Below are 27,667 nucleotides of genomic sequence, written 5' to 3'. Positions count from 1 at the left end.
AAGCTAAGGTAATGTTTTCAGATCATCCATTTCTGCAGTCAGAATGGACTATTTGCTGAGAAATATAAACTTCTGATCATTATTAGCTATGAATATGACAGCTATTGTTATTTCTTCATGAATATGCTGACATAATTTCTTAAATATGTATTTTTTTGCCACTTTTGCATATTTTTTGATGTAAATATAATGAATTAATTGAATTAATGTGTGGAAATCATAATTATCAGAGGCAATTACTTCTTAAATGACATGCTGGTGAACTAACATTACTAAAATTGTAAGAGATTGTTATTTATTTGTTTGTTGTTGCTTTTTTTACAGTTACTAGATGGATGTCAACAGTTTCTATGGTACAAGAACATGCACTCTTCAGGCCCTTGTCTCAGAAAACCCCCAAGATTCTGATGCTGGTCTCAGTGATGATGATGACCCAATAGAGGATCCAAATTATCACCCTGTCTGAGAAGAGAAATGTTCATATGTCTAAAAAAAAAAGAAAAATCCTGTTGCACTACCACACTTGATGGCGTTTCTTGAATCATAAAAGCCTAAAATGCCATTATATTACTATCTTTTGCTATTTTGTTTTTAGTTTTTGAATGCAGAAATAATGTAATGTCTTTAGTTTTGTTACTTTTAGTTATTTGTGTTATTTATTTTTGTTTATTGTTTAAAAAAAACAAGAAAACGTAATTTTCTGTCATAAAATGAAAATCTGAAATATTTTATAGAATATTTCAATAAATAAACAAGATTCAATATATAAAACTATTTTATTTTGATTGTTTTAAATAAATTAGTATTATAGTTCATATTTTCTGAATTTCATAGTATGTGTATGAATTTTTTTATTTGGTAGAGGCCGATATTTTAAAAATGATGGGATGTATTGAAAAAAAATACAGTGAGTATGATAACTAGTGACATAATGAGATAAAAAATGCAAACAAAAATTTTTTCAAATGCTTTTTTCTTGGTGGGGCAGTTAAAGGGTTAAGACGGTAAAGGGAGGGGCTGAGGTAGTTAAAGAAGTAGGCCTGTAAGGACAGAGGCCCTTTCAATTTAAGAATAAAGCTGCAGAAAGCCTTCCGACAGTGCATGGAGCATTCACATAAACACTTTCATTGGTGCAGTGACCCAGATTGGGACAGATTTATGGGGGAGACAGCATTGGTACTGCTGGCATTTGAATATTTACAATATTTATATTATATGAATATTTTGCTAACTTAACATAAGTTGCTTATAACATATAGTTGCCTGTAGAATGTTGGGTAAATCCCTCCCTGATGCCTCATAGGACCCATTTTGCTAACCAATTGGCTTTTGGTCAGTTTGCACATCCATCTACCACGCCGGATACCCAGATTCAAGACCCGCTTGGGGAGTGGTTTCTGGTATCAGAGGTGGAAGTTATTAATTACAAATACTCAGATTACTGTAATTAAGTAGTTTTTTGGGGTACTTGTACTTTTATGAGTAGATTTTCAAGCCTGTACTTTTACTTGTAATATTCATTAATCCATGTAATCTACTAAGTTACTTTTAAAATCATAGTTGAGTACTGAGTACAATTTTAATTCATATCCAAACCTTTTATCTGCATTTTTGTAGCCAGTAAGGTGATTTGATAGCAAACAAGCCGATGAAAACCGGGCCATGAGGACGGAAAACAAAACAAAACAAAAAAAGGACGTTAATGATTGATCTTTCATTGATTCTGAATGAAGAATTTAACCAGTTAAAAAAGTATTCATGGATATTTAATCAATAGTCGTGGCTCCTCATGTAATTTAGTTTTTTGTCTGCCGGAGACATTTGCTTAATAAGGAAATAAAAACTTAAATGAGAAAAAAATGAGGGAAAAACACTTGTTTTGCATCTTATCAATTATTGATTAATGGATTGTTGGCATGTTAACTTCTGGTAAAGGAAAACACACAATTTCCAGCCCTAGTCTGGAGAAGTGACGGTGACATCAGTGGTTAAAAGTAACTAATACTCTGAATATTTTCTTTTTAATTTTTTTAAATTATTTATTTATTTATTTATTTATTTTTACAAACTGTACTTTTGTACTCTAACACCGGTACTTTTACTCATAACTGAGTAATATTTTAGCAATGCACTTAATTGTACTTGACTACAGATTTTCAGTACTCTCCACCATTGCCTGTTATGCACAACAACACCTAATTAGGCTCATTCATAATGAAGCCAGCGAAGCAGTTAAGTCGTTTGTTAATTCTCTCACATATCCTTTAATTTACGAATTTTACTGTATTAAATTGTTATTTGGTCAGGCAGTTCGGACATCTCTGGGGCCTGTATGCAAAGGCCGTGTTTCGCGCTCAAAACGTTAACAGTCCATTCGGAATCGGAAAGCAAGCTGGCTGTGACTTGGAGGTGAAGTGCATATTTCTATTTGGATGTATTTTTTGGAGAGATGTTTTGTTTTCTTTTTTTTCAGACATTTTTAAAAAATATATATTTTTTATTTATTTACCGGTACGTTGTAAAATTTAAATTGTTAAAGATTATGTTTGTTGTTCAATGTATTATATAATGAGTGTATTTTGTATTGTATTTTTGGAGGGTTTTTTCAGACATTTTTTTAAAATATATTTTTTAGTTTACCGTATGTTGTGACATTGTTTTTTAAAGATAATTTTTGTTGTTCAATTTAATATATTTCTTGCAGTTCAAAGCATCAAGTGTCTTGTATTTATCTTGTACTTACATTCATTCTTCGTTTTTAATTTTTCTTAGATTGTTTCCTTAAATGAATGGTTGGGCTTACCTTGCATGAATTGCCCAGTTAGGACCAACATAAGATCCTTACAGAGCCCACTTTAAGCCCATATGGGCATTCACGGTTGAATCCTGGTGCAAGCCCACTTTAAACCCCTTTAGGCAGGTGGGGCCCAAATGGGTCTGACACAAATTGCCCGGTTAAGACCCACATAAGACCCTTACAGATCCCACTTAAAACCCACCTGGGCATCCACGGCTGGCCCCCATGTGGATCCCGGGTGCAAGCCCACTTTAAACCCCTTCAGACTGGTGGGCCCCAAATGAGTCTGACATTAATTGCCCAGTTAAGACCCACATAAGACCCTTATAGATCCCACTTAAAACCCATCTGGGCATCCACGGCTGGCCCCCATGTGGATCCCGGTTGCAAACCCACTTTAAACCCCTTTGGGCAGGTGGGGCCCAAATGGGTTTGGCATGAATTGCCCAGTTAGGACCCACATAAGACTCTTACAGATCCCATTTAAAGCCCATCTGTGTAGCCATGTTGCAAAGCCCACTTTGGACCCCTTTGGGCAGGTGGGGCCCAAATGGGTCTGACATGAATTGCCCAATTAAGACCCATGCAGTACCCTTACAGGTCCCACTTTTAGTACGTCTGGGCTTCCACGTCTTGCCCCAATGTGGATCCCGGGTGCAAGCCCATAATGGGGCCCACATTTGCCGCCCATGAAGCCCTCATCTGGGCCCCACATGTCATTGCTGGCTGGGAATCTGTCAGAGCATCTGACGAGGCAAGCCGCTTTAAACGATAGGGCTACGTCACGTGTTAACTATCTTACGAGTTATTTTTAAAGCCCTTAATATTAAGCATATCTCATGTTTAAGCCAAATCGTATCGGTCTTTGTCAGACACGTGATTTTGTTGTGTGTGACATCACCGTATTTGTGGTATCCCTGCTGACTGTGAGAATGAAAGAGATTACACGAGTTGAGATAACAAGCAAATAACTCGCAAAAATGAAGAAGCACAAGAAAAAAGTTAAAATGTCCTATCGCAATAAACTCACCAAAGATGCCAGGGACCGTTATTTGGAGAAACATAGATCAGTACGAACTGACTGCAGTAAGTTGGAGTGCTGCTGACCCCGCATTGCTACCTAAATCATCATACTTAAATATTGTAAACTATCTTGTTTATGGTATAAACGCATATACTAGTGAACAATTTAAAAACTATAAATATCTCGAAACCCACAACATTTCACTAATGGCTGGGTGCAGGATTTATTTATATTCTGAAGGAAGGACTGCGATAACACAGTAGTAAACGATAATGATGATGATGTCGTGTTAACTGTATATCATAAGTGCCTGATTAAGGATGGTTTAGTGTTGTGATCAGGAAGAATTTTGAACTAATACTACCCCTTTTTTCATGCATTTTTTTCTTTATTGCATTAAGTACATAAACCAATGTATAACACGATAAACATTGTTCCAATAAACAAGGCATCATCAGAGATGTATGTAGAATTTAATAGTGTATTTTATTATAGTACATTCTGATATAGTATACCTTTTAGAGCCAAAATAATTTGTAAATTATTGTCCTCCATCTACCTCTGTGCTGTCTGGGTCAATGACATTATGGGTCTTTTTTTTTTTTTTTTCAAAAGGCCTTCATAATAATAAAAACAAAGATATGTCTTGCAAGTTAAATATCTGGTTTACAGATTGTGTATATTAGTAATTATCCTGTTAATACTATAAGTGCATATACCTGTGAACTCATAAAATAAATCTACAAATCAGCATGAAAAATTTAATTATACATGCTTTATTGTTCATGCAAGACTGGATAAAGCATAAGTACATTTTTACACTACAATTCTACAAAAGATTCAAACATGCGTTGTCAGATTGGATGGTTTCTCTGTGAAAATCTCAAAACAGTCAATAATCTCTGCTACTCTGTATTTAAACAAAGGAGACATATTTCTGTGCAAATCATCTGTCTGCCCATACAGCTGAAAGCTTCAGGTTTGCATATAGATATGACACATATGAAACAACAGTTTCATTGAATGTTCTGTATACTGTCTCAGGGGAAACATGAGAAGTGTTATGCAGGCAGATCAAATCTGAGGTACATTAAGGTTCACAAAAGCATTTGAAATTTGTATTTGTTGCGTCTGGAATCAGAGGCACCAAAAAAAAAAAAAAAAAATTGTAATAACGCCATAAAGGTTCCCAGGTTTGGCAGACACGTATAGTACATTAACATCATCATCTCCAAAACAAACATCAGACATCCTGTACATATCAAGTCGGTTTACTTCTGCACATGCAGATCACCATCTCCTCCAGCCTCCTGCATCTTCTCAGTGTGAAGATGATCACTTTCTCCAGCCTGATGGACCATAGTGTCAGCTGACTGACTTGGGTAAAGTTGGTTTTATATTCACACATTCGGACATCCGTATTCAATAGCCTTGTTAATCACACTACATTGGACATTCAGTGGACATTCACAAGTAAATATGCCATTAAAACAATACTTGCCTATTTTGATCGACTGTGAAAAATGTTGTAAGTTGACAATCGTCGGTTGTCAATATCATGTCGCTGCTTAAAATTCGCAAACGTTAATTTATTGCATATTTATTGGAAAGTCTGAATTTATCAGAAGTCTGAATGTGCAAATATAAAACCAACTTTACCCAAGTAGCTGACTGCATTGTTTTTCCTTACTTAGTTGTCTGTGTGTGCATCTCAATCAGCTCTGAGCTCTCCTGATCAGTGCCCTAACTACTGAACTAGGGAGCTGATTGAGACACAGCCTGTGTTTAATGCTGATGTGGCCTTAATGTAGGGAGGGATGGTGTCCAGTTGGGTCAGTCTCCATAATCTTTAAGCAGGCTGATCTGCAATGAAATCAGAAGGTTTTTAGCTACATAACATAAGACCACAGCTGTAAAAAGTAGTCAGAAAATTAGAATCAGCATATGGATACAGAGCAAAAATGTCGTACCTTAAGTATATCAAATAAAAATGCCTTAGCAAAATTAAGAATAAAAAAATTGTAGACATATTCAAGTAAAGGGATTCAGTTTAAATTGACTATTGTTTCATAGCACATACAATCCAAAACAATGCGTTGCTATAACGTTTGCTACTTTAGAAAACAGAAATCTCTAACTCACCTTTGTGAAAATGTAGAGAGCAAGCATACGTGAATGGAGATATCTTGACGAAAGTGATGTTTTGCATCTCACCGCGGCAACCCATGCGATCCGGCGCCTCTGTTACTGCCTCTACATACTCTCCGTACAGCCTTTTTTCAAGTAGGAAACCGACTAAATCTAATCTCGTAGTAAAGTTTTTGACATTTTCTATCGTGGGACATATTATTGCAGCTTTTCACACAACAAAAGTGTGCCATTTTTACAATGAAAAGAAGCCAAAGAAGAAACAACTCTGCACTGATACAGAGATTGTTTGGATACCTCACAAATGGCGGCGACACCCATAATGCACTTCAGTTTTCACGAGTGTGACGTCACCTGACAAAGACCGATTATGCATTTCCTCCGCAGCAGCACTCTGCGACGTCCACCGCTGTTTTTTAGATGCGCTTGTATAAAACTACTGTATAGGCTTGGCTATATCGATAAACGATAGCTATCACCTCATACCATAACGTATAGTAAAAATATATCGGTATATCGTACAAACTTGATATACCGCCCAGCCCTAAATGACATCAAAAGTGGAAAATGTTGGGTTTCGGACGCCATCTTTATTTTTATAGCTCAACCAGAGATTATATTTAATGGGGAGATGAGAGGGTCTGTATCTCTTACCATTGGAGAAAGTGTAACGGCTAACTTTAATCTCGTGCGGCACCTCTCAGCCTATCGTGTAATGGCAGTGACATCAGTTGCAACGTTCCCTATTCTGCCTTCTCTTGAAAAAATACATTTTTATGAAGCTAAAATCTATATATAGTTCCCAACGAAAGTATTGTTTAGTGTAAAACATGCTGAAGATTGGCAAACAGGCTGTCCATTAATTAAATGATTAGCAATTTCCCCACAAAAGCTGTTTAATCAGCATAGTGAAGCCTCTCATCCATTGACTTCCATTCAAAAAACAGCATACAGTTATATCCATCAGCAGCTGTAAACTCTTTCAGTAGCTGTGGTCTACTAAAAGCCTCAAAGGCATCAGGGCTAAAGTAGAAGAGAACAATGACGCTGGTCTTTAGGAAGATTTATTCGTCCACATTCTTCACTACTTCCCATTCTTTTCTCCTCTTCTTACTAGTAAAGCAGTGAAGACTTGCATGCCTTCTCTTGTTGCCCTTCAACTGGAAATTACAACCAAACAGTGTGGCATTGACTATTATATTTCAAGTTGTGCTGCGGGAAAAATAGCAACTGGGTAGTGTCAGTAGCTCACCGAGTGCAACCATTTGACGTCATCAACATAGAACACACTGTGCACCTAAACAAAATGCACCCCCCCCCCCATTGTCCAAATATGTCATGGATTTTTTAAATCTTTCATGGGTTTTTTACTACGTTAGTAAGAGACATCATTTACATTATATTAAGCCATGTAAATCTTAATACCAGTGGTTCCCTTTAATGTTATCAAGCTTCTGGATTTTATGTCAGAACGCTGACTCAGTATTGGCCGACGCTGTTTACATGAGCAGCACAACGAATGTGTATGATGCCGACACAGGACCTGGCCAATAATAAATCTGCGTTCTGTTGTATAACCTGGAAGTGCTGCACTGTGTGTACAATGTCAACAGCTTAGGAGACTGACAGGGAAGAGAAAAAATTGTTAAATAAAGTCATTATTTTTGTTTTGTTTTTGCACACAAAAAGTATTGTCTTCACTTCATAACATTAAGGTTAAACCACTGTAGTCCTGTGGACTATTTTAAGAAAAGTGCAATGAAAGGTTGCTACCTATGTGAGCCTCAGAAACCCTCGGATTTCATCAAAAATATCTTAATTTGTGTTCTGAAGATGAACAAAGGTATTAAGGGTTTGGGACGACAAGAGTGTGTGTGTACTTAATGACAGAAATTTCATTTTTGGGAGAACTAACCCTATAATCCTAGTCCCAGATATATTTGAGCTGTTTTAACTGAAAGAAACTTGCTTGAAATATGTCAGTGCAATTTTGTCTCAGGATGCACACCAGTAATACTTTTTTATTCTTTCTAAAAGCTGGTTCACACTGTGCGACTTTGGCCGTCTGAGACAAATTTTGAAAATCCTAAAGGATTCCTATAATCCTAGCCTAAAATCTGTAGTCTTTGATCACTAGTTTGACATGTTCACAGACAGCCGGTTAATGACCGTTGCAATCAAATTTTTACCTCCAACATAATTCTAGCAGTGTCAGAAGATTTGGTGCACACAATCCTCCAGTGTGACTTCTCCTACGACAAACGTCAAATTGTCTTCGTTTTTCAAGACAAGCCGTGACCAAAATTAATGGTAGAGATTTCTTTGTTAGCCACCATTTCAGTCCCGTGTGTAATACAGCTCACTGTCACCGAATGTGTATGGGTTGATGATGTAAACTCCGGACAAGTTTTCATGTGCGCATCTGTTTTTAACGCGCTCTGATTGTCGTACAGTCTGACATAAATGACAGCTGAGATCCCACAGTGTGACATGAGGATCATGTTCGTACAGTCTGACAAGCAACAATCGTAAAGGACTATTATAAATCGCACAGTGTGCACCCGGCTTAAGACACATTAAAAAAAATAAACAATAAGAAAGCCACTTAAATACCCTAATTAAACTAAGGTCTAATCCTGATTTAATCTAAGCCCTGTCTGTGAAACCAGGCCTATACGTATAATGTTAAGTTCACTTATAGAAAACTTACAAGAATACTTGCATTATAAAACTACTAGTTACTGAGAGTATTCTTAAAAGTGTACTTTTATAAACCAAAACACATGCTACAAATATTTAGAAACTTTGTAGCCTAGTATAGTTGCAGTACAAATGAAAAATGTAGTTATAAACTAGTTGTGTACTCAAAGTTTACTGTTACACTTAAAGGATTAGTTCACTTTCAAATTAAAATTTCCTGATAATTTACTCACCCCCATGTCATCCAAGATGTTCATGTCCTTCTTTCTTCAGTCGAAAAGAAATTAAGTTTTTTGATGAAAACATTCCAGGATTATTCTCCTTATAGTGGACTTCAATGTAGCCCAAACGGTTGAAGGTCAAAATTACAGTTTCAGTGCAGCTTCAAAGGGCTTTAAATGATACCTGACGAGGAATAAGGGTCTTATCTAGAGAAACCATCGCTCATTTTCTTAAAAAAAAAAAAAAAATATATATATATATATATATATATATATATATATATATATATTAGGGGTGTAACGATACGCGTATTCGTATCGAACCGTACGGTACGAGGCTTTCGGTTCGGTACGCGGTACGCATTATGTACCGAACGGTTCGTTGGACTAATTAATTACATTTGGAAAATAAAAAAGTGTGTGAAATATAATGTTATGCGTTCAACAAGGTAGCCCAATAACACAAAGGACGTAACAGGCAGCGCCCCTGACACCCCAGAAGAAAAAAAACACCAACTTATATGTTTATGTTAGGCTACTCAGTCAGGCGCTCGCTCACTCAGTACGCGCTGAAGGCTCGTTGCAAAATGGCTAATGCGTTTAACAGACCAGAAATAGAATATCCTCCAATAACCAACAGGTCTGGTGTTTGGGTGCACTTTGGATTCCCTGTAAGCTATGATGGTGATGGCAATAGAGTGGTGGATAAAAAAACAACGGTATGTCGCATCTGCTACATGACAATAGGGTACACCAGCAGGAATACTTCAAACATGTCAACTCATTTACGCCAACATCACCCCAGTGTGTCAGTATCTGGAACAAGACGAAAAAAAGGAGAAACATACATGCCACAAACTATCCCCGCAGCATTTAGACAGACATTTCCAACTGATTCAAACAGGGCAAAAGACATCACCGCGGCGATTGATACATTTATAGCCGCGGATATGAGACCTTACTCTGTAGTGGAAAACGCAGGTTTTAAGAACATGCTTCATGTAATTGAGCCCCATTACAATATTCCTTCACGAGCCCATTTCAGCCAGACCGTAATTCCTGCTTTGTACCAAAAAACAAAAGCCCCAGTTATTTTCTTTGTATTTGTTCATAACTACTACAATATAACGTTTTCATTTTTTTATAAGGAGCTGTTTTTGTTTTATACAGAATGCTGCTAAGAAAACACCATAGAAGATGGGTAAAGTATAGCTCCATCATTGTTCAATGTAAAAAAAAAAAAAATCATACTTTGTTAGTTTTAATAAATAAAACATTTTTAAAAAATCAAGGAAATTTATCTGCCAATTTTTTCTTTTTGCTGTATCTAAAATGTACCGAACCGAACCGTGACAAAAGTGTATCGTATCGAACCGAACCGTTAATTTTGTGTTACACCCCTAATATATATACAGGTGCTGGTCATATAATTAGAATATCATCAAAAAGTTGACTTATTTCACTAATTCCATTCAAAAAGTGAAACTTGTATATTATATTCATTCATTACACACAGACTAATATATTTCAAATGTTTATTTTTTTTTAATTTTGATGATTATAACTGACAACTAAGGAAAATCCCAAATTCAGTATCTCAGAAAATTAGAATATTACTTAAGACCAATACAAAGAAAGGATTTTTAGAAATCTTGGCCAACTGAAAAGTATGAACATGAAAAGTATGAGCATGTACAGCACTCAATACTTAGTTGGGGCTCCTTTTGCCTGAATTACTGCAGCAATGTGGCGTGGCATGGAGTCGATCAGTCTGTGGCACTGCTCAGGTGTTATGAGAGCCCAGGTTGCTCTGATAGTGGCCTTCAGCTCTTCTGCATTGTTGGGTCTGGCATATCGCATCTTCCTCTTCACAATACCCCATAGATTTTCTATGGGGTTAAGGTCAGGCGAGTTTGCTGGCCAATTAAGAACAGGGATACCATGGTCCTTAAACCAGGTACTGGTAGCTTTGGCACTGTGTGCAGGTGCCAAGTCCTGTTGGAAAATGAAATCTGCATCTCCATAAAGTTGGTCAGCAGCAGGAAGCATGAAGTGCTCTAAAACTTCCTGGTATATGGCTGCGTTGACCTTGGACCTCAGAAAACACAGTGGCCCAACACCAGCAGACGACATGGCACCCCAAACCATCACTGACTGTGGAAACTTTACACTGGACCTCAAGCAACGTGGATTGTGTGCCTCTCCTCTCTTCCTCCAGACTCTCGGTCCCTGATTTCCAAAGGAAATGCAAATTTTACTTTCATCAGAGAACATAACTTTGGACCACTCAGCAGCAGTCCAGTCCTTTTTGTCTTTAGCCCAGACGAAACGCTTCTGACGCTGTCTGTTGTTCAAGAGTGGCTTGACACAAGGAATGCGACAGCTGAAACCCATGTCTTGCATACGTCTGTGCGTAGTGGTTCTTGAAGCACTGACTCCAGCTGCAGTCCACTCTTTGTGAATCTCCCCCACATTTTTGAATGGGTTTTGTTTCACAATCCTCTCCAGGGTGCGGTTATCCCTATTGCTTGTACACATTTTTCTACCACATCTTTTCCTTCCCTTCGCCTTTCTATTAATGTGCTTGGACACAGAGCTCTGTGAACAGCCAGCCTCTTTTGCAATGACCTTTTGTGTCTTGCCCTCCTTGTACAAGGTGTCAATGGTCGTCTTTTGGACAACTGTCAAGTCAGCAGTCTTCCCCATGATTGTGTAGCCTACAGAACTAGACTGAGAGACCATTTAAAGGCCTATGCAGGTGTTTTGAGTTAATTAGCTGATTAGAGTGTGGCACCAGGTGTCTTCAATATTGAACCTTTTCACAATATTCTAATTTTCTGAGATACTAAATTTGGGATTTTCCTTAGTTGTCAGTTATAATCATCAAAATTAAAAGAAATAAACATTTGAAATATATCAGTCTGTGTGTAATGAATGAATATAATATACAAGTTTCACTTTTTGAATGGAATTAGTGAAATAAATCAAATTTTTGATGATATTCTAATTATATGACCAGCACCTGTATATATATATATATATATATATATATATATATATATATATATATATATATATATATATATATCATGGGCGTCGGAAGCAAAACAAATGTGGGTTTTTTATGCAATTATATATATATATATATATATATATATATATATATATATATATATATATATATATATATATATACAAAATGTATTATGCTAGGGGGGTTCGGGGGCATGCTCCACCGAGAAAATTATTTTGATTTCCTTGGGGTACATATATGCATTTTAAGACGTTTTAAGGCCAACAAATTGGATAATAGCTTAAACCATGTCAACAAATACATACATGCATGCACAGTTTTGAGGCAGCTTTAATCGCACGTTTGGTAATTCCATGACTTCATTTACAACAGAATAACGACGGCGCATGCCCGTAGTTTCTTTAGCGCTTTAGTTAAGCTATAAAAAAAGTAATATGCAGCGCGCGCCGGCGCATTTGCGTGAGCAATTCTTGGGTTCACGCTTCGAGCACAGTAGGCTATAGCCTAACGGCTGATTGGAGTTTTACTGACATAGCCTGACAACATCTCATCTGACCGCAGTTCACTGTTGTTCAGCTGAAGCTACCTTTTCCGCGCTCGTTTGACTTGCGTCTGAAAAGTGTCCCATTTGTTGTGGTCGTAAAGAGACATTTCTTTATAAACGCAGCTTTTTACTTGGCGATGTTTTAAAAAATATTTTTATTTTTGGTATTTTGTATGCTCTGTTGGTGGTTTGTGGAGTAGCATCACCTGGGGGGATTAGACAAATGCTGAATTAGAGACAGTAAAAGTGAGTGGGTCCAATATCATTGGTCTTAAAAAGTGGGTGGGTCTTGTCCCACCCACATACAATGGTTCCGACGCCCATGATATATATATATACACACACACACACACACACACACACACACACACACACACACACACACACACACACACACACACGTCTAGCTCTCTAGCTCTTCTTCTTCTTCTTCTTCTTCTTCTCTATTTGAATTCCAGCAGTGTAGACACTGCTAAGTGTATTACTGCCCTCCACAGGTTAAAGTTTGAACTAATTGTTATATACTTGCACAAGCATATTGTATATGACAATTTAGTTCAAACTTTGACCTGTGGAGGGCAGTAATACACCTAGCAGCTTCTACACTGCTGGAATTCAAATAGAGAAGAAGAAGAAGAAGAAGAAGAAGAGAGCTAGTTCAAGATGAGCATTTAAAGGTACGGAAGCCCTAATCGGCCATGGATTACAATTTTTTTCTATCTTGTTTTCTCGTGATCACAACTTATTTTCTCGTGATCTCGAGATAACAAAAGTTGTTTTCTCGTGATCACGACTTATTTTCTCATGATCTCGAGATAACAAAAGTTGTTTTCTCGTGATCACGACTTATTTTCTCATGATCTCGAGATAACAAAAGTTGTTTTCTCGTGATCACGACTTATTTTCTCATGATCTCGAGATAACAAAAGTTGTTTTCTCGTGATCACGACTTATTTTTCTCGTGATCTCGAGATAACAAAAGTTTTTTTGTCGTGATCACGACTTAATTTTCTCGTGATCTCGAGATAACAAAAGTTGTTTTCTCGTGATCACGACTTATTTTTTCTCGTGATCTCGAGATAACAAAAGTTGTTTTCTCGTGATCACGACTTATTAAAAGTTATTTATACAATGATTGATTCTGAAACACTGTACCCGGATTCTACTGTTGCTATAGTAACGAACACAACTTTGACGCGCATCTGATCAACGGATAAATCATGCGCTCTTATATCTTGTGGATATTTCAGCTAAATGTTTACTTCACTTAATAATAAAGTTTACAATAAATAAATACATATAGGCTATTTAATCACTGTTCAATAAATGTACGCTTAACATATTGTTTGTGTAATTAACATAGCTAATATTCAACAGAGCATCTCAAGCGCAGGCAGAGTGCCTTCAGAAAGATGCTAGATTATTCTATAATTCTAAAACCTTTTAGATTAAACCAACTTTATTTTCCATATTCATTTTATATATATATATATATATATATATATATATATATATACACACACACACACGACGAATAAAAATAACATACACGTTATGTAATATATATATATTACATAATGTGTATGTTATTTTTATTCGTCATGTAGGATAGGCTGTGACGATATGTGCTTTAAACTGTCTTCCTCCTATCTTCCATTAAAAAGGGGTGCAATACTCCAGATTTCCTGTTTGAGAAGCGTGTTTTTGTGTATGTTTTCTACAAAGAAATGTAGAAAATACAATAGGTTACACACTATCACTGAATTAAATGACATAGGCTATAAATCACATTTCTTATCAATATACATTGTGACATATTTAGGTAAACGAACACTTAAACTGCGATGATTAAAATAGCGTCTTAAAGATACACAATGAAGTTCAAACACAACAGTGACATCAAAATTAGTTTTAATAAACAATAAGTTTAGTATCACACCGAACTGTGGTGAGTCATGCAACTAGTCAGAACGATAACAGATACACTAATTATAATCAGTCATTTCACAGTAGAGTTAATCGCTTAAGGCACACAATACTGCACAAAATAAAGCGATCAGGAAAACTATCTCTGTCCGAAACTCGTACAATCTGAGCCAATATGAACTAATACAGTAAAGTGGATATTTACAGGGCATCACCACTTATATTTGGTAATATACTGGCACCTGTTGGCACATTTGTGTAATGTAGAGCAGAGATTAAGTCGCGATCACGAGAAAACAACTTTTGTTATCTCGAGATCACAAGAAAATATTAAGTCGTGATCACGAGAAAACAACTTTTGTTATCTCGAGATCACGAGAAAATAAGTCGTGATCACGAGAGAACAAGAAAAAAAAAAAAAAAGTAATCCATGGCCGTTTAGGGCTTCCGTATAAAGGTGCCCTAGAACTTTTTAAAAAAAGATGTAATATAAGTCTAAGGTGTCCCCTGAATGTGTCTGTGAAGTTTCAGCTCAAAATACCCAATAGATTTTTTTTTATTCATTTTTTTAACTGCCTATTTTGGGGCATCATTATAAATGAGGCGATTCAGGGCTACTGGCCCTTTAATTCTCGTGCTCCACGCCCACGGAGCTTGCGCTTTCCTTGAACAGTGCATAAACAAAGTTTACACAGCTAATATAACCCTCAAATGGATCTTTACAAAGTGTTCGTCATACATGCGGCATGCATGCGTCGGATTATGTGAGTATTGTATACTGTTATATTGTTTACATTTGATTCTGAATGAATTTGAGGCTGTGCTCCGTGGCTAACGGCTAATGCTACACTGTTGGAGAGATTTGTAAAGAATGAAGTTGTGTTTATGAATTATACAGACTGCAAGTGTTTAAAAATGAAAATAGCGATGGCTCTTGTCTCCGTGAATACAGTAAGAAACGATGGTAACTTTAACCACATTTAACAGTACATTAGCAACATGCTAACGAAACATTTAGAAAGACAATTTACAAATATCACTAAAAATATCATGTTATCATGGATCATGTCAGTTATTATTGCTCCATCTGCCATTTTTCGCTATTGTTCTTGCTTGCTTACCTAGTCTGTTGATTCACCTGTGGAGATCCAGACGTTAATACTGGCTGCCCTTGTCTAATGCCTTTCATAATGTTGGGAACATGGGCTGGCATTTGCAAATATTGGGGGCGTACACCCCGACTGTTACGTAACAGTCGGTGTTATGTTGAGATTCGCCTGTTCTTCGGAGGTCTTTTAAACAAATGAGATTTATATAAGAAGGAGGAAACAATGGAGTTTGAGACTCACTGTATATCATTTCCATGTACTGAACTCTTGTTATTTGACTATGCCAAGATAAATTAAATTTTTAATTCGAGGGCACCTTTAAGGTTAAAACGTAAATTTTATTTTTTTTAGAAAATGAGCTATGGTTTCTCTAGATAAGACCCTTATTTCTCGTCTGGGATCACATAGAATGCTTTGAAGCTGCAATGAAACTAATTTTGACCCCCAACCGTTTGGGCTACATTGAAGTCCACTATATGGAGAAAAATCCTGGAATGTTTTCATCAAAGAACTTAATTTCTTTTTGACTGAAGAAAGAAAGACATGAACATCTTGCATGACATGGGGGTGAGTAAATTATCAGGAAATTTTAATTTGAAAGTGAACTAATCCTTTAAAGTATACTTACAAGTATACTTTCATACACTAAAAAGTGGGCTACTTTAGTCCCAAGTAGTACTGAAATAGTACACTTACAAGTATACTAGTGTATTGATATTAGTATACTTACTACACAAAGTATATTTAAAATATAGGCTACTTGAACTTTACTCACACTTGAAGTATAAAATTAACTTGAAGTATGCTATTTTTTTGTGGTTATATAAACTCAAAAATTGCAAGAAACCTTAGATGACCTTTTTACTCCTTTATTCCGTGGCTTCCACAGACTGCTACTTGTAATGGCAACCTAATGTTAAATATTGTTCATGATATGAATGCTGACTTCTGTGGCTGTTCTTCTGTGAGCATGCACGCACAGATAATGAGAATGCTTGAGTGAAGAAAGAGATGGCCATTTTCCATTTTCATCTGGGCAGACTTCAAGCCCTCTGACAGACATTACGTACTGCAGAACTGCCATTTTCTGCCCAGCCCCCCGTAGGCTCCGCCCACAAAACACGTCATCACTTTTTGCAAACACTCAGAAGGTCTATTATGTATTTATTGTGCATAATATTTACACTAGGTGGAGCTGTTATTTTAGTTAGATGCATGGCATATAATTCAATATTGCTTTGATTCAATTCAGTTCAATTTTTCTTTCATTCCAAAAAATGCCATAAAAACCATAAAAAAGGGCCATTTATTTACAAAATTGAAAACATGAACAAATACTACATTAATCCATTACTTATAGTAATTTTTCACATTCATTAACTGCTTGGTAGAGGTCTTTTATGTTTTCAGTTGAATGAACAGAAAGTGTCTACTCTTACAGAAGCGGCTGTTTCTCTGATGAATTTTGTGCTCACTCAAGTGTATTTTTTGTCATCTGCTAAGCGCAATTCATATGTTCGTACCTGAAATTCTAAAGATGTTGTGTCTGTGAGTAAAGATAACGCAGATAGTGACAATATGGAAAGCTGTGAATGTTTTAACTGCCATGAGGCTGGGCAACACATTGCAGCTTTTCCTGCTTTGAAACGGAAATCTAGCAGAAAGGCTAGATTTCAAAAGAGTGTGGCCCAGTCGTATGTGTTCATCAGAATGTGCATCTTTATCGACTGCTATAGTCCACATTCAAGCTGTTCATTTTCGATGGAATAGTGTCATTTGATGAGCCAAAGTCTGAAGCCAAACTCCACTCCTGAATTTGATCCCTTTGTTTCCGGTTTTCGCTATTTTCTTGTTAATAAATCCTCTTTTCATACATTGTCAGTGAGAGCACATTCATTTATGTTACGCTGGCCCTAGACTGTTGTAAAAATGTATATTATTTATAACACAAATATCTGCAAATATGAATGACCTACTCCTTTTGCATTGGATATCATGTGCTCTCTAAATCAGTTTAAGAGAATTTCTGGAATATTTTTTTTTTAATGATTTTGAATATTGTATACAAACATCTATACAAACATCCATCTAGCCAGTTATGGAAATGAAACATCACTTACAATATGAACACTGAAATGTACTGCATATAACAACAGAAATAATAATTAACCATTAAACATGTAAGCGGCTTTTCATACCTGTGCTGGAGATCAGAAAAGTCATGAAGAGCGTTAGAAGGTGACTATATTCCATTGCAACAGACAGATGGAGTCAATCCAGCTGTGGTAATACAGCGCCTACTTGTCAAGTTGATCGTTTTGTCTGAAACACTGAACCTTATTTAAACGTTCTAGCCAAGAAATTTCAAATGCATTATATTTTACAACATATTGCAAAATCTAAATGTAATGTAGTAGCCAATGTCTGTTGTTCTGCTCTTCATCACTGTCCAGTAGGCTGTCCTGTCCTCTGCAACTGAACTCAAAGTGGTGTTAGCATGACACAAACCCCTTTAACAGATCAACAAGGAAGATCTTACTGCCTTATGGTTACTAACCTCTTTTTTATATAAACCACTAGCCCCCTTTGCAGTGTGTGAGTGCAGACCAAAGTAGGCTGCACTTGTCAACCTATCAGAAAAAATCTCATCTCACAATCTCATATGTTTGATGTACATTTCATCCCAATTGCTTGGACATTTTAATCCATGACATTAAATGCATGTTCTGCATTTATTTCCCCAGGTTTTTTTTTTCTTTTTTTCTTTTCTTAAAAAACGTATTTGAATGTGCGGCAACTATAGTTGCCTGTGGGCAAATATGTTGTATGCACCCTTCAATGTAAAATTTGAATAGGAGGATAACATTTATGCAAACTTAAAATAACTGCTTTCAACAGATCAACAGATCAAAGTTGAAGAACATTTGATGCGAACACAAAAAAAAGCTGCATCTAGCTTATAATCTCTTAAATATGAAAACACAACAAACAACAAATCCATTTGTATTAAAGTGGTGGAACACAGTGCAGAACAAAGTCATTAAGTTGCTCCAACAGAGCATTGTGAATCAAAAAGTTAAATTACATTGTTCATTATAAAAAATTACTCTTATATGTGACCCTGGACCACAAACCCAGTCATAAGTCGCACGGGTATATTTGTAGCTATAGCCAACAATACATTGTATGGGTCAAAATTATTATTTTCTTTAATGCCAAAAATCATTAGGATATTAAGTAAAGATCATGTTCCATGAAGATATTTCGTAAGTTTTCTACCGTAAATTTAACGATCAGACCTTACTAACGAGTGCTGAACGCAGTTGGACAAAGTGGTGTTTTAGAGGTAAAAAATGATATAAATACTGTTCGGTTTATCACACAAACCGATCGTTTCGTGTCTTAGGAGATCAATGTGTCGTCACGAGCCGCAGGGTTTAATTTGGACTTGTCTATGCAAGTTTTATTTACTCTTATAGTAGAAGTTCCCATCCACTCGCATTATTTGACTGACAGACTGCAACGGTTGGAGTTAAAAATCATCATTTGTGTTCTACTGAAGAAACAAAGTCACCTACATCTTGGATGCCCTGGGGGTAAGCAGATAAACATCAAATTTTCATTTTTGGGTGAACTATCCCTTTAAGGACTTCATTTGGACAACTTTAAGGCAATTTTCTCAATATTTTGATTTTTTTGCACCTTTAGATTCCAGATTTTCAAATAGTTGTATCTCAGCCAAATGTCCTATCCTAACAAACCATACATCAATGGAAAGCTTATGTATATTCAGCTTTCAGATGATGTATAAATCTCAATTTCATAAAATTGACCCTTATTACTGGTTTTGTAGTCCAGGCTCACATATAACAAACAAAAAATAAATAAATAAATAAATTAAAAAATAAATAAATCGACAAATAACAATATATAATATATAACAATTATATAACAATATAAACTATTATGAAAGCAAAAAGCACTAAACAAGACCAATAACCTTGATTTATTAACCCATTAAACACAGTATACCACATTTCAATATTAACATGAAAATTACTTTTCTTTGGGAGGGTTTGCCTTCAATTTGCTTCCTGGAAGTAGGGCTTGGAAGTTGGCAGCCTCATGTCACAGGAAGGAAGTGAATACCTTTTTTTTTTTTTTTTTTTTTTGTTCTTGAAATCCTTTATTTGGTTGTTTTCTTGCATGTCATTGAGACATAAAACATGGAAAACATCTAGAAAAAAACTTACAAAAGGAAAATGACAACCATACACTGCGGCAACTATAGTTGCCGTGAACATTAAGGTCAAACACATAAACAAGTCCACTTAACTGACAAATATGCTTATCACAAAGTCAACAGGGAATACAAGTTGTTCTCCACACAACAAAACTGAAACAAACAAACAAACAAAACAACATAGGGGCATTTGAAACAGCTAAATAGAAGGCCATGTATACAGCATATTAGATCAGCTCATTCAACCGTTATATCATGTCTTTTTCACATGCATAAAAAATGTGGGGTATACAGTAGGTCACCATTTTCCCCATACAGAGAATTTATTTGTAAAGCTCATGATTTCCCAGCTCATGCAAAAATTGTCTCATAAATCAGACTTAGGAGAGTCTGGGTTGTTTTTTCTGCTGTGCCATTAAAGATTCTTTTATCTTCAACTTTGCCTTACATTGTGGCCTGTTTAGCTTTTAGACAGAGAGAGAGAGAGAGAGAGAGCTAGGTGAGAGAGAAAGAAAGAAAGAAAGAGAGAGGTGGGAGAGATGTGGGTGAGACAGATCAAATAACTGAAGCTGCCCACATATCCTTCCTCTTTCAGTAAGGACACCTGCTGCTGTAGAGAGTGGCGCATAAAAACTCCTGTGATAGGTCATGTTAGTGCACAGCTGTGGCTTTTTTTATTTTGCCTCGCTATATTTTCAGCAACTTATATGTTTCTTAAATAGGGGTCTTTTTTAGGCTAGTGGGTGTTGTGCTCCCACATCTTTTGAGAAGCTAGTCTTGTGGGGGGGGGTCACCTTATTTGGACATTCTCTAGCTTACTTCCTCCTCTTTATGATCTGCCTGCCTGACTGAGTTAAAGGCATAGACTTAAAAAAAAAAAAGAAAGATGGACGACGTGACGCCGCTTCCTTCCAGTGTAATGAACTGAATGTAAAACGTACGACGATGGGCGTTGACATGTTATGCAAAAACGTCAGTTAGGAGCCTGAGCATGCGCAGAAGGAGTCGTCAGTAAAGCCCAGAGGCGGTGTCGCTTCCGCCTAAATGCTCGCTCGCAGACGTCTGCATCAAGATCAGATCACCCATTTGTTTTATTATCTACTGTTTATTATATTTTTCTTTTCCTCCTTCCTTTTTTCATTTGGTTTAAACTATGGCTTTATTACATCTGGCAAAGAGGAATTTACATTTATTTGAATGATTATTAATGTACATTGTTCATTTTCAAATAAATTAGTGATAACTACAATACATTTGGATAGGTCAAAACAACATATCGTAATTGATGTATTTTAAATATATAAATTATACACAATTTAAAATTCTACCTGTAAAATAATATTCTGTTTCTAGAACAATAATATTTTTGAAAGAGCAAATTCAGTACATAAACTCAATATAAACGGTCTTGCCATTTTTAAATCAAGTTCAACACGCCCCGTTTCTATAGCATCATGCTAGCTAAAATCAAACTTATAACAAAAATGAACAATTGAACATATATAAACTACGCTAATCTGGGGTAACTTTGTGTTCTCTCTATACTGTTACAAGTAGGCTACAGCTATAATTATTAGCACAAATTATATAGATTAAAAGAATGAGAGTCACCGACAAAAATATTAATATAGACACAGTAAGTGGAGCGTGAAAATAAAGGTGAAACGACCTGTTGCTATACAACATGAACGTACATTAAACTTTAAGCTGTTGAAGAAATAAAACCATTAGACGCAACACTAAATATCAAAAATGTTTTGCTTCCCTTTTACTTGACATGATCTGTCAACGTGAAGCAATTGCATAAACTGGCACATTAGTTTTATTCTTGTGCACATACATTTGGCGGTCTTGCATTAAGCTGCGGATTTATATGTGACGCATAAATTAAAATTATTTACTTTTCATGCAATTAACATTCCCATTCAGTCAGTCACGTTCGACGTTGCGTCGATACTGACATAATGGGGTCTCGCTAGGGAGCCCAATCACCTCCAAGGATACAAAACAAGCCAATGGGAATTGGCCTGTGAGATTTACATGCCGGGCCCCTCCCCCAGCATCCTGGTATAAATAGGGCCGGCATACTCACCTTCATTCATACTTCTGCTTCGGAGCCGATCAGATTGATCGTCCTTCACTTCAAAGGAAAAGGAAAGAGAGTGAATTTCTCTAAAAGAGAGAGCAAACAGCAATTATAATTGCTACAGGGTTTCCTGACAACAGCAATTTTAATTGCTATCTTCACTCGTTCTGGTGGCCTGCTCGAGTCTCTCCAGCTGGTGGGAAGGCACGCTCAGCGGTGGGGGTGACAGCGCGCTGCCCACAGGACGGTGCTACGCCCATCCCTGGGTGCTTCGGCTGGTGAGGTTTCCTGAAAGAGCAAGCACGGGCGATCAGCATCTTTTTCAAGATGTCTTTTCGTCCGTGTGTTTCTGGATGCGGTCGTTTCCTGACCTCCTCTGACGGCCACGACCACTGTCTCACGTGTCTGGGTAGACCGCACGCTGAGTCAGCGCTCGTGGATGGTACATGCCCTCACTGCGAGGGCATGTCCATGTTGGTGTTGAGATCGCGACTCTCCTTCTTTAACACAGAAGCGAGGGTCCCCTCTGCCACTACCCCAGCGCCGGCGGCTGTAGCGGCCGCCGGTCCGGTTAGTGCTCTGGGAGATCTGAGGATCACAGTGGGAGCCACTTCGTCGGGTCCGTCCCCACGAACCTCCCACTCCTCCACAACACCATGTGCCGTCGAGCTGCCGCCTGCTGTCGCGGGGCCCTCCTCGGGGGTGCCCCACGTCACTTTTGGCGCTCCGGAGGAGGATTGGATGTCGATCGCTGTATCGGGGAGTGGGCTGAACGGTTCAGAGAGCGATGACGACTCCGAGCTTCCGGCCTCTGGGATGGTTGCTCAGTCGGAGACGGACTCTGAGCTAACAGCCATGCTTGCCCCGGCCGCCGCGGGCATTGGTCTCGAGTGGAACCCTCCACCGTGTCCCGAGCGCTCGCGGTTGGATGACTGGTTTCTCCCCAGTGCCGTTCTTCCCGGAGGTGCATGAGGAGCTCCAGAAGACCTGGTTGGCACCTCACACTGCCAGACTACGGTCCTCTGCCTCCTCCACTCTCACTACCCTCGATGGGGGAGCCGCCAAGGGGTACGTGGACATCCCGCAGGTGGAACGTGCGATTGCGGTGCACTTGTGCCCGCAGTCCGTGGCCACCTGGCGGAACCGTCCGCGTCTCCCGTCCAAGGCGGGTAAGACCACGGCCGCTCTCGCGGCCAAGGCTTACTCCGCTGCTGGACAGGCGGCTTCTGCCCTGCACGCCATGGCCATCTTGCAGGTCCATCAGGCGAAAGCTCTGAAAGAGTTGCACGAGGGTAGTGCTGAACCAGGGTTGCTGCAAGAGCTGCACACGGCGACCGACCTCGCCCTCCGGGCGACGAAGGTCACAGCGTGCACCCTGGGTCAAACGATGTCCACCCTGGTGGTCCAGGAACGGCATCTTTGGTTGGACCTGGCTGAGATGAGGGATGTTGACAAAGTTCGCTTTCTTGACGCCCCCATCTCCCAGGCCGGCCTCTTCGGTGACACTGTCGAGGACTTCGCTCAGCAGTTCTCGGCAGTGCAAAAGCAGACGGAGGCCATCAAACACATCCTGCCCAGGCGTGATGATGCCACCAATCCGCCACGGGCCGTGCCGTCTGCTCCTCGCCGAGGGCGTCCTCCTGCGGCTCAGGCTCCCGTGAGGTCGGAACCCTCCCATCCTCCTCGAGCCACCCGCAGGAAGGCGACGCCCCCCGCCCAGTCCGCCAAGCCTCCTTCGAAGAAAAAGAAGGCCAAGAAGCGGCCCTGAGACGGGAGACCCGGAGGTGTTGGAAGCTGCTCGGGAGACGGTGACCGCACCGCTCCTTCCTCCGGGAGAGGGCCCGGGGGAGAATCCTGTGTTGCATTTTCTTTTTGTTCCACCGCTGGCCGCAAGGCCACTCCTTCCTTCGCCACGGGCAGGGTCTTGGCGCCCTGGGAACGCACCGCCTTCCCACGCCACCCTGCCCACTCGGAGCCTTGTGAGTGGACTCCACGCACAGCCTCGACTTCGGGACGCACTGCCTCCCGAGTTGGGCCACAGTGCTCCATGCTGCCCCCCCGTGGGTACTTCTGTTGTCCGGATGGTTCCACTCGTACAGAGCTTGGGGGCGTGGCTACGCCTTCCCAACCCGTCCCGTTGGCTCATTCGGACAATCAGACTCGGCTACGCGTTTCAGTTAACCAGGCGTCCCCCCAGGTTCAGCAGCGTTCTGTTCACCACGGTGACAGGTCCCAACGCCTCTGTCCTGCGGGCGGAGATTGCGGTTCTTTTGGCGAAGGACGCAATAGAGCCTGTCCCTCAAGCCGAGATGGAGTCTGGGTTTTACAGCCCTTACTTCATAGTACCCAAGAAAGGCGGGGGGTTACGGCCAATCCTGGATCTGCGTGTCTTGAATCGGGCCCTTCACAAGCTCCCGTTCAAGATGCTCATGGTGAAACGCATTCTCACGTGCGTTCGCGCCCGGGATTGGTTTGCAGCAATAGACCTGAAGGACGCGTACTTTCATGTCTCGATCCTTCCTCGACACAGACCGTTCCTACGGTTTGCGTTCGAGGGGCGGGCATATCAGTACAAGGTCCTACCCTTCGGGCTGTCCCTGTCTCCTCGCGTCTTTACCAAAGTCGCAGAGGGGGCCCTTGCCCCGCTCAGGGAAGTGGGCGTTCGCATCCTCAACTACCTCGACGACTGGCTCATTTTGGCCCAGTCCCGGGAGCAGTTGTGCGAACACAGGGACCTGGTGCTCAGTCACCTCAGCCAGTTGGGGCTTCGGGTCAACTGGGAGAAGAGCAAGCTCTGCCCCGTGCAGAGCATCTCTTTTCTCAGTGTGGAGCTGGACTCGGTCAACATGACAGCACGTCTCACCAACGAGCGTGCACAGTCGGTGCTGAACTGCCTGAACTCGTTCTCGCAGAAAACAGCGGTCCCACTGAAACAATTTCAGAGGCTCCTGGGGCATATGGCATCCGCAGCCGCGGTCACGCCGCTCGGATTGCTCCATATGAGACCGCTTCAGCACTGGCTTCACGACCGAGTCCCGAGGTGGGCATGGCACCGCGGCTCACTCCGTGTGGACATCACGCCGAGTTGTCGCCGCACATTCAGCCCGTGGTCGGACCTTGCTTTTCTACGGGCCGGTGTGCCCCTAGTACAAGTGTCCAGGCATGTTGTTGTCACAACAGATGCCTCCACCACTGGTTGGGGTGCCATATGCAGTGGCCAGTCGGCGTCGGGTTCCTGGACAGGGCCCCATCGCCATTGGCATATCAACTGCCTCGAGTTGCTGGCAGTACTCCTTGCGCTGCGCCGGTTTTGACCGCTGTTGCAGGGCAAGCATGTACTGGTCCGGACGGACAACACATCAACCACCAGGGTGGTCTGCGCTCCCGTCGCATGTCGCAACTCGCCCGCCATCTCCTCCTGTGGAGTCAGCGCCGACTCAGGTTGCTGCGCGCCTCCTACATCCCGGGCGAGCTCAATCGTGCGGCCGACGCGCTCTCACGACAGCTCACGCTCCCGGGGGAATGGAGACTCCACCCCCGGGCGGTCCAGCTGATATGGAGCCGGTTCGGGGAAGCACAGGTGGACCTGTTCGCTTCTCAGGAATCCGCCCATTGCCAGTTGTTTTATTTGCTGACCGAGGGGACCCTCGGCACGGATGCACTGGCACACAGCTGACCCCGGGGCCTACGCAAATATGCGTTTCCCCCAGTGAGCCTCCTTGCACAGACACTGTGCAAGGTCAGGGAGGACGAGGAGCAGGTCTTGCTAGTTGCGCCATACTGGCCCAACCGGACCTGGTTCCCGGAACTCATGCTCCTCGCGACAGCCCATCCCTGGCGCATCCCCCTGAGGAAGGACCTCCTTTCTCAGGGGCAGGGCACCATATGGCACCCGCGTCCTGACCTGTGGAACCTCCACGTGTGGTTCCTGGACAGGACGCGGCAGACTTGAGTGGCCTACCGTCCGCGGTAGTCGACACCATCACTTCAGCCAGAGCCCCCTCTACGAGGCGCGCTTATGCCATGAAGTGGAGTCCGTTCGTTGAGTGGTGTTCCTCCTGCCGGGAGGACCCCCGGAAATGCCCGGTCAGTGTTGTGCTTTCCTTCCTTCAAGAGGGTTTGGAACGGAGGCTGTCCCCTTCCACCCTGAAGGTCTATGTGGCCGCCATCGCAGCGCATCACGATGTGCTTGATGGCAAGTCACTAGGTAAGCACGACCTGGTCATCAGGTTCCTCAGAGGCGCCAGGAGGTTAAATCCCCCTAGGCCTTGCCTCATTCCCTCCTGGGACCTTTCTGTTGCCCTCTCGGGCCTACGGAGAGCTCCCTTCGAGCCCCTTGAGTCAGCTGAGCTGAAACATCTGTCTCTCAAGACAGTGCTCCTGACCGCGCTCGCCTCCTTCAAGAGGGTTGGGACCTGCAGGCATTTTCGGTCAGCGATTCGTGCCTGGAATTCGGGCCGGACTACTCTCAGGTTATCCTGAGACCCCGGCCTAGATATGTGCCCAAAGTTCCCACCACTCTCTTCAGGGACCAGGTGGTGAACTTGCAAGCACTGCCCCCGGAGGAGGCAGACCCAGCCCTTGCGTTGCTGTGTCCCGTTCGTGCTCTGCGCGTTTATGTGGACCGCACGCAGAGCTTCAGAAGCTCTGAGCAGCTCTTTGTCTGTTTTGGAGGTCAGCAGAAGGGGAAGGTTGTCTCCAAACAGAGGCTGGCCCACTGGATAGTGGATGCCATCGCCTTGGCGTACCAGTCCCAAGGCGAGCCGTGCCCCCTCGGGTTGCGAGCTCACTCCACTCAGGGTGTCGCTTCTTCCTGGGCGTTGGCGCACGGTGCCTCTGTTGCAGACATATGCAGAGCTGCAGGCTGGACGACACCGAATACATTCGCGAGATATTATAATCTCCGAGTGGAACCGGTGTCCACCCGTGTGCTATCTACTCATAGATAGCCGTGGGTGTTCGCTTGCTGTGCCATTTTCCTCGGGAGAGGAAATGCGAGCACTTTTCCCGCTCCTCAGTTCAGTTCCCCGTAACGGTGAACCCTGTGGAGTTCCTCCTGCATCCTGCGGCAGCCAGACGTGGCGGAGGCATCCGGCGCTAGGTCCAGTACTCGTGTGTATGCCCAATTGGTCTGCCCTTGTACTGGGCTAGATGCCCATATGCTGTGATTCCCCGCGGGTAATCCCATATGTGTTTGTCCACGGTACGGTTTCCCTGACGGTAAACCCGTGTCTTTCCCTGGGCGGCTTCGTTTTGCCCTGTCTCTGATTGCTAGTCGTTCCTCCCGGAAGGTAGGGCCTACATCAGAGATCTTCCATATGCGTTACTGTTCTCAGACCAGTCCATATGTGTCTTCCACAAGTTACCTCCCTTCGTGGAGGGGTGCGGTCTCCGTAGCTTTCCCCTCCTCGGGGAACGCTTTCCTGGCGTTTTTGTCGTTGCTGGAAAACGTGGGATTGAGTTCCGAAGCACTCTTCCCCGTGGGTAGGAACAGCAGCTTCGACTTCTCCACGGTAACGCCCTGTCCTCTCCATCCCACCGGTATGGAAGACATTCCTGGGCTTACTCTGGGCGCTGGAAGGTTGTGAGTATGGGCCGCACTTGCATTGGCACGCCTCAGCCTGCCAGCATCTGCCTCCCTAACACTCGTAACGTTGTTCAGTTGCTATGGCGCTTTCCACGGGACCCCATTACATCAGTATCGACATAACGTCGAACGTGACTGACTGAATGGGAACGTCTGGGTTACTAGTGTAACCCCCGTTCCCAGAAGGAGGGAATGGAGATGTTACGTTCCCCTGCCATAGCTTTGAGTCACCGCTGAGCGGCCAGATA

The 27,667-nt window shown here is 41.2% G+C and overlaps 1 protein-coding gene across 1 annotated transcript in view; it reads right to left on the bottom strand.

Moving 5' to 3' along the window:
• Positions 1-17,993, bottom strand: part of LOC137003144 (CD48 antigen-like) — a 28,102-nt gene extending 10,109 nt beyond the window's left edge. Inside the window, exon 1 of the mRNA XM_067363190.1 lies at positions 17,702-17,993. Within this exon, the coding sequence (XP_067219291.1) occupies positions 17,702-17,756 (55 nt within the window). The 5' untranslated portion in view covers positions 17,757-17,993. The remainder of the gene's footprint in view (positions 1-17,701) is intronic.
• Between the last annotated feature and the right edge of the window lie 9,674 nt (positions 17,994-27,667).

Source organism: Chanodichthys erythropterus, chromosome 16 (assembly GCF_024489055.1).
Source record: "Chanodichthys erythropterus isolate Z2021 chromosome 16, ASM2448905v1, whole genome shotgun sequence".
In the NCBI taxonomy this organism is placed as follows: domain Eukaryota; kingdom Metazoa; phylum Chordata; class Actinopteri; order Cypriniformes; family Xenocyprididae; genus Chanodichthys; species Chanodichthys erythropterus.
This window is presented reverse-complemented; position numbering and strand designations above follow the sequence as displayed.